Source organism: Artemia sp. Qi Xiang Cuo, chromosome 14, assembly GCF_049724085.1.
Source record: "Artemia sp. Qi Xiang Cuo chromosome 14, ASM4972408v1, whole genome shotgun sequence".
Taxonomy (NCBI): domain Eukaryota; kingdom Metazoa; phylum Arthropoda; class Branchiopoda; order Anostraca; family Artemiidae; genus Artemia; species Artemia sp. Qi Xiang Cuo.
Window position 1 is genome coordinate 34,796,024 of NC_142807.1, and position 15,902 is coordinate 34,811,925.

At 35.3% G+C, this 15,902-nt stretch overlaps 2 protein-coding genes across 3 annotated transcripts in view; both read right to left on the bottom strand.

Moving 5' to 3' along the window:
• LOC148944403 (BTB/POZ domain-containing protein 2-like) overlaps positions 1-10,003 on the bottom strand; it is a 64,337-nt gene extending 54,334 nt beyond the window's left edge. The window contains exon 1 of the mRNA XM_089099720.1: positions 9,907-10,003. The gene's annotated coding sequence lies outside the window, so the exon portion shown is untranslated. The remainder of the gene's footprint in view (positions 1-9,906) is intronic.
• A 2,312-nt stretch (positions 10,004-12,315) lies between these two features.
• LOC148944404 (uncharacterized) overlaps positions 12,316-15,902 on the bottom strand; it is a 110,753-nt gene continuing 107,166 nt past the window's right edge. For both annotated transcript variants that reach the window (XM_089099663.1, XM_089099662.1), the window contains exon 8: positions 12,316-12,548. In XM_089099663.1, coding sequence (XP_088955789.1) covers positions 12,452-12,548 — 97 coding nt within the window. In that variant the 3' untranslated portion in view covers positions 12,316-12,451. The remainder of the gene's footprint in view (positions 12,549-15,902) is intronic.

Genomic DNA, 15,902 nt, shown 5'->3' on the forward strand with positions numbered 1-15,902 from the left:
GTTTTCATGAATGAGTCGTCGTTTGGTAGTCCAAATGTTTTGCTTTTCTGGTTTGAATGTCTGAAGTGCATGTCTTTCAGACATATAAACAGAGAAACACATGTCCTTTAGACATTCAAACCAGCAAAGACAAACTATTGGACTTGAAACACAAGCTTGAAAATGAGAACAGGAATATTCAGAAATAAGAACAGTGACAGACATACACGAAATATATTGAAGAGAGCACAAAAACACTATTGGACTTACAAAAACCAACTCATACTTACATACAAGTATATTCAGAAATGCAAACATAGAAAGACATACACATTAGACATTGAAATCAACAAAGACAAGTTCTTGGACATGTACAAACCAACCCAGACATGCAAACAAATAGATTATGATATACAAACAGAGAAAGACAAGACACTTTAGACATTCAAACCAACATAGACATATTCTTGGGCTTTCAAACACCAGAACTGAAATTCAAACAAATATATTTAGACGTACTAACAGAGAGAGGCAGTTACTTTAGAAATTTAAACCACTAAAGACAAATTCTTGGACTTGCAAACTTCAACCCAGACATACAAACAGATAGATTTAGACATACAAACAGAGAAAGATAGACACTTTAGACATTTAAACCACCAAAGACAAATTCTTGGACTTGCAAACATCAACCCAGACATACAAACAAATAGATTCAAACATACAAACAGAGAGAGATAGACACTTTAGACATTCAAACCAACAAAGATATATTCTTGGACTTGTACAAGTATCCCTTCTATAAGAACCATATATATATCCCCAGAGTACAACTTACAACGCCTGTCCCTGGGCCCTGGGGGGTTGTGTAGACCCTGGAATTTTAATATCTGATGGTTGAACTATTTTTAACAAAATGGTCACCTGAAATTTTTATTGTATGGGTTTATCCATCAAATACACCCAAAGGCGTGGAGGTCAGGAGGGGCTAGTTGCCCTCCAATCTTTTTTCACTCTGAGAAAATGAACTAAACTTTTACTTTTCAATCAAATGAACCCTCTCTGAAGCTTATATGAGCATACCTTCCATAAGAACCATATATGTCCCCAGAGCAATACTTACAATGCCTGCCCTGGCCTTGGGGGGGGGGGGTTGACACAGGAGTTTTTCTTATCTGATCTTTAAGCTATTTTTCATGAAATAGCCATACGTAAAGGAGTTTTTGTTACATGATCTTTTAAATATTTCTAACAAAATGGCTACCTCAAATTTTTTATCAGATTTATTTGGGGAAAAAGGGCTTGGGGGGCCAGTTGCTCTCTTATCACTTTTGACTCTTTAAAATGGCACTAGAACTCTCGATTTCCAATTGAATGAGCCCCCTTTGAAGTTAATACAATGACGCTTTCTGTTTAAAGTGCCTCTGGGAAAAAAAATAAATGGAGTGTGGGGGGGGCTAGCTGCCCTCCAATCACTTTTGACTCTTAAAAAGTTAATTACAACTTTCAATTTCCAATCAAATGATCCCTCAAGGAAGTTTATAAAAGCATCCCTTCCATAACAACCATACATAACCCCAGAGTTTTTTGTTATCAGAACTTTGAACTATTTTTAACAAAATGTCTATCTCAAAAGTTTTATCTGATGCATTTAGGGCATGGAGAAGGGGGGGGGATAGTTGCCCTCTGATCTCTTTCGACTCTTAAAAACTGAACTGGAACTTTCAATTTCCAATCAAATGAGCCATCTCTAAATTTTTTTACAAGCATCCCTTCAATGAGAACCATATATTCCCCCAGGGCATAACTTACAACACCTGCCCTTGGGCCCTGGGGGGCTGTGTTGACCCCTGAGTTTTTATTTTTACTATTTTTAACTTAATGGCTATCTCAAAACTTTTATTGGATGCATTTTCGGAAAAGGGGCGTGGGGGGGGGGGGGGGGCTAGTTGCCCTCTAATCTCTTTTGACCCTAAAAAACTGAACTGGAACTTTCAATTTCCAATCAAATGAGCCATCTCTAAATTTTTTTACAAGTATCCCTTCAACGAGAACCATATATTCCCCCAGGGCATAACTTACAACACCTGCCCTTGGGCCCTGGGGGGCTGTGTTGACCCCTGAGTTTTTATTATATGGTCATTGAAGTATTATAAAAAAAAACTATCTCAAAGTTCTTATCAGATGAGTTTGAGGAAAAAAGGGCATGGAGGGGGCGGGGGGGGGGGGGCTAGTTACCCCCCAATCTCTTTTGACTCTTAAAAAGTAAACTAGAACTTTCAATTTCCAATCAAATGAGCCCTTTTTGAAGTTAACACAAGCAACCCTTCCATAAGACCCATATATGCCCCCAGGGCATAACCTAAAATGCCTGCCCCAGGGGGTTGTGTCAACACCGTAATTTTTGTTATATGATCTTTGAACTATTTTTAACAAAATAGCTATCTTAAAATTTTTATTGAATGCATTTGGGAAAAAAGGTTTTTTTTCGGGGGGGGGGGGAAGCTGGGTACCCTCCAATATCATTTGATGCTTAAAAAGTGAACTAGAACTTTCAATTTCCAATCAAATGAGCCCTCTCTGAAGTTTATATGAGCATTCCTTCCATAAGAAAAATATATGCCCCAAGGGCATAACTTACAGCCCTTGCCCCTGGAGACTGTGGGGGGAGTGTCCTGCTCAAACATAATTTCCAGAACTTTAAACTACATTGAACAAAATGGCTATTTCAAAATTTTGATTGGACGTGTTTGGGGAAATGGTGGGCGTGGAAGAGGTGTCAGTTGCCTTAGAATCACTTACAACTATTAAAAAGGGAACTAGCCATTTAAATTTCCAATCAAATGAGTCCTTTCTGAAGTCTCTATGAGAAAAAAACCTTATATGCTCCCATGACATAACTTACAACCCTTGCCCTGAGGGCTGTGGGGGAGTTGTCATCCTCAAAGACCTAATTTCCGGAACTTAAAACTATGTTTAATAAAATGGCTATCTCAAAATGTTGATTGGATGTGTTTGGGGTAATGGTGGGCGTGGAAGGGGTGTTAGTTGCCTTCCAATCACTTTTGACTATTAAAAAGGGCACAAGCCATTTCAATTTCCAATCAAATGAGCCCTTTTTGAAGTTTCTATGACAATGTGTTCTATGAAAACTTTATATGCCCCCAGGACATAACTTACAACCCTTGCCCTGAGGGCTGGGGAGGGGTTGTCATCCTCAAAGACCTAATTTCCAGAACTTAAACCTACATTGAATATAATGGCTGTTTCAAGATTTTGATTGGATGTGTTTGGGGAAAAGGTGGGTGTGAGAGGGGGGTTAGTTGCCCTCCAATCACTTTTGACTATTAAAAAGGGCACTGACCCTTTGAATTTATAGTCAAATGAGCTTTTTTTGAAGTTTCTACAACAACACCTTCTATAAAAACCTTATATGCCCCCAGGGCATAACTTAAAACCCTTGCCACTAGGATTGTAGGGGAACATCGTGCTTAAAAATCTAATTTCTGTCTTGAAAACAAATATACAAAACAAAATGCCTATCTTAAAATTTTGATTGGATATGTTTGGGGGAATGATGGGTGTGGGGGGGGGCTAGTTGCCCTCCAATCATTTTTGAACATTAAAAAGGGCACTAGAACTCTTGATTTCCAATTGAATGAGCCCCCTCTGAAGTTTCTACAACGACCCCTTCCATATGAAGTGCCTCTGGGAAAAAAAAATAATAATAAATAAATAGATAAATAATAATAAAACATTGGAGCCATATGGCCTTTACTATATGATGACTTTACCAATGACTATAATAGTCAAACATTGCTTACCCCATTTTTTGCTATCTTGGAAAGGGGTTAGGATAGGAAAAATAAAACTTTCAGTAATGAATCCAAAGCCAAAAAACATACTCTGGGAAGGTATATGCAATTCCAGTTATTTGAGTAGAATTTGAATTCATATTGTTGAGTTTTTAAAAATTTAGGAAATGTATTTGCAGATCTTTGAAACCTCATAAATTGGGATTGAGCAAAGTTGTGAAGCTGAAAACAGTTATGTTGTACTTCATTTAAGCAGAAGATCTACTTTGCAAAGTTTTTCATAACACAATGATCTTTAAAGGTCACTGTCCTCTAGAGCGAGAAAGAGTGGAGGTAGGTACTCCAAAATACCTTCCTAGGACATACTTTAGTATATAGACTCATCCCTGAAAGTTTCATTTTCCTAGACTAACCCCTTTCAAAGATAGCAAAAAGGGTAAATTTCTAGGTGGCACTATAATTTAGCTAAAATGAAAGTGAAAACATCATTTGATGCCTTTTTTATGCTTTTTCATATTATAATATTAGCTTCTGTTGAAAATAACATCTTGAGCCCTTAAAGCGGCCCCAAAGGTATTTTATATGAATTATGAAAGAGCATAAAAAAGCATCAAAAGATGTTTTCACTTTCATCCAAGCTAAATTATATGGCCCACTGCAAATTTGCCATTAATTCCCCCCCCCCCAGCTCCCTAATGTGCAAATATATACCCTGAACTGGAATATACCCTGAATTGCTGACAGCAAAGTTTCAAATTGCAAAATTCAGCTCTATTTTTGTTGATAGCATTCTAAAAAATTGAAAGAGTAGAAAAATGGTTTGAATTGCAAATCAAGTATTTTGTAGGCTATGTTATAACTTCTTTGTGTGGTTACAAAACCGAAATACCTTTGGGGCCCCTTTAAGGGCTCAAGATTCAATTTGCAACTGAAGCAATTATTGCGGTAAATTTTTTGTTATTCATATTATTGACTTATGAATAAAGTAAACATACCACTCAATACCTTTTTTATGTTCTTTCCAAATATAATAATAATTTTTGTCAGAAATGAATTTTACCCCCACCCCTATATATAGGCCACCAATTCAGGGTACATATTTGCACATTAGGGGGTGGGGATAAATTTTATTTTGGTAAAATTCTACTTTAGCTACTTTTGGAAATCTTGAAAAGGGGTTAGGTTAGGAAAATGAAACTTTCAGGGATGGGTCTACAGACTAAAGTTGTCCTGCGAATGTATTTTGAAGTACCTACATCCACTTCTTCTCCCTCTAGAGGGTCCTGACCTTTGATGACCTTCAAAAACCTGTGTGTTATAAAAGTGAAACTTTGCAAAATAGATCTTCTGCTTAAATGAAGTACATCAAAATTGTTTTCAGCTTCACAACATTGCAAGGTAAAATATCGTTTTGTCAAAATTTCAACAGGTTTTGACCTGTCATGTAGGCAAATTTCAGGACCCTCTAGAGGGAGAAGGAATGAAGATAGGTACTTCAAAATACCTTCCCTGGACATACTTTGGAAATTTTTTTGCAAATCATATTATTCACTTACAAATAAAGTAAACATACCACTCAATGCCTTTTTTTATGCTCTTTCCAAATATAGTAATCATTTTTGTTACAAATGAAATTTACCCTCACCCCTATATATACCAATTCAGGGTAGCCTATATATTTGCATATTAAGGGGGGGTGGGTAAATATTATTTCTGATGTAAATGAGAGGTAAGTTTAAACTTTACCCTCACCCCCCTAATGTGCAAATATATACCCTGAATTGGTATATATAGGGGTGGGGTAAAATTCATTTCCAACAAAAATGATTATTATATTTGAAAAGAGCATAAAAAAGGCATTGAGTGGTATGTTTACTTTATTTGTTTGTCAATAATATGATTTGCAAAAAAATACCCACATACTTTAGCCTGTAGACCCATCCCTCCAAGTTTCATTTTCCTAACCTAACCCCTTTCCAGGATAGATAAAAGTAGCTAAAGTAGAATTTTACCTTTATTTCTGATGTAAATGAGAGATAAGTTTAACCCCCCCCCCCCACACCCCCGAATGTGCAAATATATACCCTGAATTGGTATATCTATGGGCGGGGGTAAAATTCATCTCCAACAAAAATGATTGGGAAGGTGCCCAATGGATATTCTTTAAAAAATTACATTCTATAGACTGTAAAAATAATATCTAACTATACTTAGCATCAAGATAAAATATCATGCTAGAGAGATAATAACATTTTTAAGACTCTTACACCTTTACCTACCTATCTGAATATTTGACTGTATGCAATATACACAATATTTACCTAGTTGGATAATAACATAGCTTAGTGTTTTGGATATATATCCAAATAGACAGATAAGAAGATTCTCTAAGCAGTTTTGGGTTAATATCCAACTACCCAGATAAGTTGTTTCTCTTAGGCACAGCAAGAATATCTACCTAGTTGGATAATAATGTAGCTTAGTGTTTCTGATATATATCCAAATTGGCAGATAAGAAGATTCTCTAAGCAGTTTGGGGTTAATATCCAACTAGCCAGATAAACTGTTTCTCTTAGACAGAGAGAATATCTACCTAGTTGGATAATTATGCCACTTAGTGTTTCTGATATATATCAAACTAGGCAGGTAAGAAGATTCTCTAAGCAGTTTGGGGTTAATATCCAACTAGCCAGATAATTCATTTCTCTTAGGCATAGCATGAACATCTAACTAGGTGGATAATACCAAGTATTAACACTCCTGATATATATCCGAATAGGAGGATAAGTAAGTTCCATTATACACTTTGGTGATAAAATCCAACTAGTCAGATAAATTTTTTCTCTTAGGCACAGCAAGAATATCTAACTAGGTGGATAATAATGTAGCTTAGTGTTTCTGATATATATCCAACTCGGCAGATAAGAAGATTCTCTAAGCAGTTTGGGGTTAATATCCAACTAGCCAGATAAATTGTTTCTCTTAGGCAGACAGAATATCTAGCTAGTTGGATAATTATGTCACTTAGTGTTTCTGATATAAATCCAACTAGGCAAATAAGAAGATTTTCTAAGCAGTTTGGGGTTAATATCCAACTAGCCAGATAAATTGTTTCTCTTAGGCAGACAGAATATCTACCTAGTTGGATAATAATGTCACTTAGTGTTTCTGATATAAATCCAACTAGGCAGATAAGAAGATTCTCTAAGCAGTTTGGGTTAATATCCAACTAGCCAGATATTTCATTCCTCTTAGGCACAGCATGAACATCTAACTAGGTGGATAATACCAAGTCTTAACACTCCTGATACATATCCGAATAGGAGGATAAGTAAGTTCCATTATACACTTTGGTGATAATATCCAACTAGCCAGATAAATTGTTTCTCTTAGGCATAACAAGAATATCTAACTAGGTGGATAATAATGTAGCTTAGTGTTTCAGATATATATCCAAATTGGCAGATAAGAAGATTCTCTAAGCAGTTTGGGGTTTATTTCTAACAAGCCAGATAAATTGTTTCTCTTAGGCACAGCAAGAATTTGTACCTAGTTGGATAATAGTGTAGCTTAGTATTTCAGATATATATCCAAATTGGCAGACAAGAAGACTCTCTAAGCAGCTTTGGGTTTACATCCAAATAACCGGATACACTGTTTCTCCATGACATAGAGAATATCTGCCTAGTTAGATAATAATGTCACTTAGTGTTTCTGATATATATCAAACTATGCAGATAAGAAGATTCTATAAGTAGTTTGGGGTTAATATCCAACTAGCCAGATAAATTGTTTCTCTTAGGCAGACAGAATATCTACCTAGTTGGATAATTATGTCACTTAGTGTTTCTGATATATATCAAACTATGCAGATAAGAAGATTCTCTAAGCAGTTTGGGGTTAATATCCAACTAGCCAGATAAATTGTTTCTCTTAGGCAGACAGAATATCTACCTAGTTGGATAATTATGTCACTTAGTGTTTCTGATATAAATCCAACTAGGCAAATAAGAAGATTTTCTAAGCAGTTTGGGGTTAATATCCAACTAGCCAGATAAATTGTTTCTCTTAGGCAGACAGAATATCTACCTAGTTGGATAATTATGTCACTTAGTGTTTCTGATATAAATCCGAATAGGCAGATAAGAAGATTCTCTAAGCAGTTTGGGGTTAATATCCAACTAGCTGGATAAACTGTTTTACTTAGACAGAGAGAATATCTGCCTAGTTGGATAATAATGTCACTTAGTGTTTCTGATATAAATCCAACTAGGCAGATAAGAAGATTCTCTAATCAGTTTGGGGTTAATATCCAACTAGCCAGATAGTTCATTCCTCTTAGGCATAGCATGAACATCTAACTAGGTGGATAATACCAGGTCTTAACATTCCTGATATATATCCATGGGCGCCCATATGGGGGGGGCAGGGGGGGCTCTTGCCCCCCTGGCTGAATGATGCTGCCTTATTTTTATATTTTTGTTCTGAGATTTCTACTATATAGCATTAAAAGTAGCAATTAGACAAAGTTTGCCCCCCCCCCCCTAGAATTCAGCTTATGGGCGCCCATGTATATATCCAACTAGGAGGATAAGTAAGATCCATTATACAGTTTTGGGATAAAATCAAACTAGTCAGATAAATTGTTTCTCTTAGGCAGACAGAATATCTACCTAGTTTGATAATAATGTCACTTAGTTTTTCTGATATATATCCAACTAGGCAGATAAGACGATTCTCTAAGTAGTTTGGGGTTAATATCCAACTAGCCAGATATTTCATTTCTCTTAGGCATAGCATGAACATCTAACTAGGTGGATAATACCAAGTCTTAACACTCCTGATACATATCCAAATAGGAGGATAAGTAAATTCTATTATACAGTTTTGTGATAAGATCCAACTAGCCAGATAAATTGTTTCTCTTAGGCACACCAAGAATATCTAACTAGGTTGATAATAATGTAGCTTAGTGTTTCTGATATATATCCAACTAGGTAGATAAGAAGATTCTCTAAGCAGTTTTGGTTAATATCCAACTAGCCAGATAAATTGTTTTTCTTAGGCAGAGAGAATATCTACCTAGTTGGATAATAATGTTGCTTAGTGTTTCTGATATATATCCAACTAGGCAGATAAGAAGATTCTCTAAGCAGTTTGGGGTTAATATCCAACTAGCCAGATAATTCATTTCTCTTAGGCGCATCATGAACATCTAACTAGGTGGATAATATCAAGTCTTAACTTTCCTGACATATATCCAACTAAAAGGAGAAGTAAATTCCATTAGGCTATACAGTTTAGGGATAATATCCAAATAACCAGATAAATTGTTTCTCTAAGGCACAGCAAGAATATCTAACTAGATGGATAATGCTGAGTCTTAAATCATCTATATATATTTTATTAGACAGGAAGTTACTTAACTGCTTAGTTGGATTAATATCAAAAGGGATAGGACAAAGTGTTATCCACCAAGTTAGATGTTCATGCTATGTCTGAGAGAAAAAATTGTCTGATTAGTTGGATATTCGAGGATATTATCGCTAGTTTGTTATTGCTTGTGGATATTATCACTAGTCTGCATGAAGCATTTACTTATCTGTCTAGTTAGATATATATCAGAAGCATTAAGTTAAAATATTATCCACCTAGTTAGAGATACTAACTTGGCTCTTATGCTTTATTGTATTTGGCTAGCTATATAAAACAATTTTTCTTTTAAATTTTAATTATTTGCCTAGTTGGATAATTCCTTATTTGCTTAAAAGAATTTTTCAGATACCTAACTAGTTGGATAAATTTGGAAATAACTCATAATTGCATTATGAAAAGAGCATAAAAAAGCAATCAAATGATGTCTTCACTTTTGTCCTAGGCTAGCTAAATTATAGTGCCAACTAGAATTTTACAGCAAAAATTAGCTACAATAGAATTTTACCCTCAAGCTTTTAACTACCAAAATATACTTGAAATAGGTGACATTAGGCCTGGCCTAATTTTGGTTGAAGCCATTGACACCATCAGGGAGCAATGAACCTCTGGGAAATAGGCCTAAGGAGACATTACTAAAATATGAATTTTGAAAAAGGATGAGGAATATTTGGCTTACTAAAGAGTAGCCTAGTTTTAATGCAAGAGCATTAAGTTAGTCTTTCCATGACTACCCACTTGGCATGGCAGCATACAAAAAGTTATTACAATTTCTTCGTCTTCTCGTTTGCTGTGACAATAGCAATGTTGCCAGAAGGTGATACAAAAAATACGCCAGACCTTTTGATGCACACGCCAAAGCCTTTGAAAACACAAGCAAAATAACAGTAAGACAACGTTTTACCCCAATAAGTCAGAAATAATATAAATAATGCACAAATAAAACCTGAGCCCTTGAAAAAAAAAAAAAAAAATAAGCCAGACAACGTTTTGCCCCAAATTCAACACTGCTTTTACTTTGCTTATCCTTGGATAGTCTTAGAAAAATAAGCCAGACAAAGTTCTTCCCCTAATCTAACTCTATTTTTACCTTGCTTGCTTGCCCTTGGTTCGCTCTGCTCTGCTTTCGTGGAAAAACAACCATATTTTGTGACCTGCCGAATTTCATCTGTTTTTGGCTGCAGGTTTCTGTGTCGATGATTCAGTGGCTGTGAAACATTTTTATCGGTTTCTAGATCTCAGTATAGCCTATTCCTATGGGATACGCTGGTCTATACATACAACAACCAAAAGCCGAAGACAAATCATATCTTTGTTTTATTATCACATAAAAATGCTAAGATTAGCGGCAAATTAAAACAAACAAATTAATCAACCACGAGATGTTACTGGCAATATTTGGATAAAACCACTCAAAACAAAAAAAATTAAATTTCTCATCCCAAAAGTATTTTTTGGTCCAACTTTACTTTCTAGTTGAGGTTAATCTAAACACAGAAAGACTCAAAATAAAAAATAGCTTTAAAATTCGCAACAGTGACATTTTGATGATAGCTAAAACTCTTGGAGATATTGTAAGTCAAGCCATTGGTTCAATGTTTAACAAGGAAGCTTACACTATTTTTATATTTTAGTGGCTTCACGACAAGAAGCACAGCGGCAAATCTAAGATACTCAATCAACCATCAACCAGGGTAGGCTATCCTGAGGGCCAAAACCGGGTGGAGGGAGGGGGCTGCTGCAAAGACCTATTTTATAGAATTTGTTTCATCATTTAATTGATAGAGGGAACCATAGTTAGTTTTATTCTGGGTACCATCAGCCCTAGGCAGGGACGTACCTCCAGTTTTTTTTTATTAGGGGGGGGGAGGGGGTCCACATCCGGATGGTCAATGCGCATGGGCTATTCTTTAGGGGAAGGCAGTGGCGGTTCTTGCCGTTTCATTTTGCTTATACTAAGTGTTACAGTAAGTAAGTTACATACTGCCAACTACGACCTCTGCTTTATTTTAATAAAGATACAATTTCAAAAACCACAAATGATTATAAATGTTAGATTATTTATTTCAGATTTACACCCGTAAAATTTTGCACCCGGCCGGAATGCCCCCTCAATCCCTCTCCTCTAAAGCTACATGCGGGGAAAGGGGTGTTGGAATAAACCCGTTACTTTAAGGGAAAATCATGTCTCTTTGTTGAAAGGGACCATCACAAAAATGAGTCAAAGCTGAAGCTGGACCGTTAATTGGATCATGTTTGTTAATTTATTTGATCAAAGTTGATCTTCTTTCACTGTTAAGATGTCTTCACTTTTTGTTATTGCGTTACTATAAGAAGACGCAGATGGAAATTAAATCCTTTTCAATGCGGTTAAGGAACCGAAAGTTTGTCCATCTTACATCAAGTCTGCCCGGCAGCATATGGTTTTAGTACGCCAAATCTCCCCACAAGCACCTATTTTGTGGAAACAAATAAACGAGCAAATATGGGAAACATGAAAATATCAAGTCTCTACCCTGAGCCCTTCTTAAGGTATTATGGATTCTCCATTTTACTAGCCTATATATAATGCACCTTTTGATTTACTTCAGTAGCCTCTTAACATTCCCCGAAGTTTCACCATGACACCTTTAGCTTTTTCGAACACACCCCTTTTCGCAATGATAAATCCTGCATTTAAACAATGGGTAAATTGCACAATTTACTATTCTGTGCTAATCTGAGAGGCATTTGACAATTTATTCCTGCTGTAAAATTGAGATTTATGGCTTCGATGCTCCAAGACAGATGACACTCAATTTTCTAGCATCAACTGTGTTTCCAAGATGGTCTGAGTTTTTTGTTATTTTTTCTAATCTATGGTACATATTCTTTTTACCTCTACAAAAAGCTAGAAAATGAAGCTACTGACAACAAAAATTGTTTTACCATGACTTAAAGGTTAGAGAACACCATATATAAAGGGAAAAAGTTATTTTGCAGTTTTCTTATCTTCTGTAAAACCTATGTCTTTTAATTTAAGATCTCTTTAATTACCATAGCTTTCGAACTAAAAAAAAACAAAAAAAAACAAAAAACGATTTACTAATCTGCCAAAAACACCTGTATTCATTCAGGGCAAAGAAAATCGACTATAAAACAGATAGCCTATCAACAAAACAAAAAATTTTATAATCAAGTCTTAAGTCGCCAGTTTTATTATCATTGCTGGTATATGGTATTATTCACATCCTGAGGATACTTTGAAGCGGAGGTCCTGAGAGTCCATATGGCAAAGGATCAAACAACACAGTATCGGTTGCAAAGGTAGGTACCAGAAGTCTGTAAAGAATAGAAAATAAAATCTGACCTAGAAAAAAGTAACCTTTCAGCATATCCTTAACTATGGACAAAAAACAAAAATTACCAATACAAAGAAAATACTGATTTCATTTTCTTTCTCGGCTTCATTTTTTTTATACCAATTTAGTTGAGCTTTGAAAATGAAAAGTTTTACAACTATATCTCTTTCTTTCCCATGATCAATTTTCATAAACATCTTCCAAAAATGAAGTTTTGTAAAGATAAATTAAAGTCATATTCAAACACAAAATGAGCATATATAAAGCCAGTTAATATTTCGAACTTAAATCAAACAGCTATTACATTCCATAAATAAATGAAAACAAAAACGAAAATAAATTAAAATGTTTACTCAGATTAAACTTAAAGAAAATAGTTACTGCTATGGTTGAGATCATGATTCATTTAACAAACGAAAATTAAAATTAAAAACCAAATCAGACTTACAATGAACAGAAATTAATACAATTAAGAGTCAAAACTACCGTCCTTCTAAATCCTTTAAAGATCAGAGCAGTTTTTGCAACTTACAAAAACCGGATTTTTGATTTGAACAGCGTGATTTTTATTTGTCACAACATACAAAAATATCACAAGGTTAATCAGGGTTTAAAAATTAAGATACCGGATATAAGAGCGGGTCTACCCCCCTCTCTTTCTCAGTTATTTGCGTTTCACTGAAAACGATAGTATTTTTGAAGAGTGTGGTTCATATTTGTCAAAACATCAACAAAAAAGAAAAAAAGACAATCGCGCTAATAATAAAGACTAAATAAAAAAAACGAATGAAAACAGACTGATTTTCTAGAATACAACTGTGTGACTTCCTGCACTTCTCATTGCTATTTGCTTATCAAAGTTGAAATGATAAAAGGAAAAGAAAAAGGTTTTTCTGTATTAGGGTTAATATTTGATTTGGAATGTGGATTGTGGTTTGAACGTGGTGTCTCATTTGCTTTCTATGTTGAATATTTTTATTTTTATCATCACTTATTTTTTCGTTACTTTTATGCTATTAGTTATTTATTTTTGTTGATGTTCAAGAGTGCCGGTTTTCGACTATAACTCATTTTTTAGACACCATCTGTAAAATTTTTCTTTTCCGCTGTATCGTCTTTTCATTGTTAATTTGTCATGCAGTGGGATTAGTATGAAAGTTAAAAGAACTTGAATAAGAGAAAATATCTGAGTAGAGAGTTAGAGAGTTAACTCTACTCATGTTTGTGGTAATTTCTGTTCGTTTTAAGCTTGAGTTTATTAATAATTTTAATTTTTGTTAGTTTCAACATTCATCTATTCATCCATAGCAGTATCTTCTGTTTTTATATTTGATGTAATATTCAATTTCTATTCGGTTATACCTTTTTTTTTTGAAAAGATTCCTTTTGGGAACCTGTTAATTTAGATTTATTTATGTTTGTTTTTTAATCGCCATAGTTTTATACTAGGCAAATGAAGGAATACCTGTAACGCGTTTTCAGTGTTTCTGCTTAAGGATTAAAAGGTTGGAGAGTAATTTAAATTTTGGGTATAATTTGAATATTCAGTCAAAATGTTCAATTAGCCACAGATTAGTTTAATTATGAAAACAAAAATTATACTGAAATTAGTAGTGGATGGGTATGGGACTTACGACTGTAAGTTTGAAAATCATCATGCGTAACAAGTTTTTTTTTACTCATTTTCAGGCCCCCTAGCATCCTTCCCCCTCTTTACAAAATCTTTAGTCCATTAGAGAAGGCAACGCTTCTTACAAGCTAATCGAAAAAAGTTTTATGGATAATTTTGAGTCTCATATTTCAAGAGCCCGTGGCCCAACTAATTATTTTTTTTATGGGCGCAAATTTGGGTGAGCCGAATTAAGCCTCACGGCCCATTGACTTGAGGTGATAGGTTCCAAGCTGACCAAAAAATATTCTTACTTTTTTTTGGGGGGGGGGTCAAACCCCCAAACAAATTATTTGATCAGGGTTCTTTTGGCCTAGGGAATAACGGTTTAAAACTTGAAGCTGTTTAGAAAAAACAGTTTTTCGGACATCTGTCAGATCCTGTTTACGGGGGAGCCATTAGTTTTTTTCTTTTTTTAGTTTTTCCTTCTGCTTTAGCTTCCCCTTAGCCTAAGGACTTGCCGATATGACTCGAGCAGATCGAAAAACAAAAGTTTTTGGCCTCATTTTAGGGGAGCCCATAATCCCAAATAAAATTCTTTCTTTTTAAATTACGTCCCTATTGACCCAAAAACCTACGACTGTAAATTTCCAACTTATTAGATAGAAAGTTCCTTGGTTCCTAACACCTCCTACCAGCAAAATGTGTGATGATCTTGACCCAGAGAAGTATACTTGAAAGTTTCGAGCCAATCAGACACCCACGAACAAGTATTTTTTTATTTCCCTCAAAATCGAGGAGTATATAAAATACATAAATGACACTGCAAAAAAGGGAATACTTCAACAAACTAAACAAAGCATTGATTTAAAACAGGCTTAATAAAAATAACTGAATAACATACATAAGAACAAAAATATAAAACATTACTTAAATTCTGGAAAAAAGAAAAAAAGTTTATGCATAAAAAGACAATTTTTAGACTTATATATCCCCCCCCCCTTCACTATATAACTTATCTGTAAACAATCGGCAGTGTAAAGGAGCCATGGGGCTACTTGTCAAGGGGTTGTATCACCTCCAAAATTACATTTAATCGACTATTCCGAACAAAATCAGTATCTTAGAATTTTTATTCGACTTTATAGGGGTTACAGGGGTCATGAGGGGGGGGGGGGGCCCTACAACTGTTTTCGACGCAAAAAAACTTTTAGTTTCCAATCTGAATCCCCTTCACGGTTTCTATGACTACCCTTTCCATACGATATGGCCAGGGAAAGAAGATACATTGAAGGCACAAGGCTAGAACGTTGTAAAAAATATTTTAATTTATCTTTATTAGTAATTTATATCTTAATAGCCGTCCTGGCTAAGTGGACGTGAGCTGGGTTGAGAATTCTTTGTCCCAAGGGGCACGGATTTGATCCCTGGTGTGGCAAGTTATTTGGGTTTGGGACGTGGGTCAGGGGTGTGACTCTGTTAGCTTAGCCAGAGTCGACCCAGCTCTAAATGGGTACCTGAAGAAATCCGGAGAAGGTAAACAGGAAGGGTGTGCGAAAGCATAGGATGGCTGGCCCCCAGCCCCCCATTGCACTTCCTGGCTGAGGGCCACGAAACGGAGATCAGCACCGCCGGTTTGGACCTTAAGGGTCTAGTCCCGTCATACTTACTTTTACTTACTATATCTTAAAATAAAAAAAAACAAGCTTTTTTCAAAATTACAGT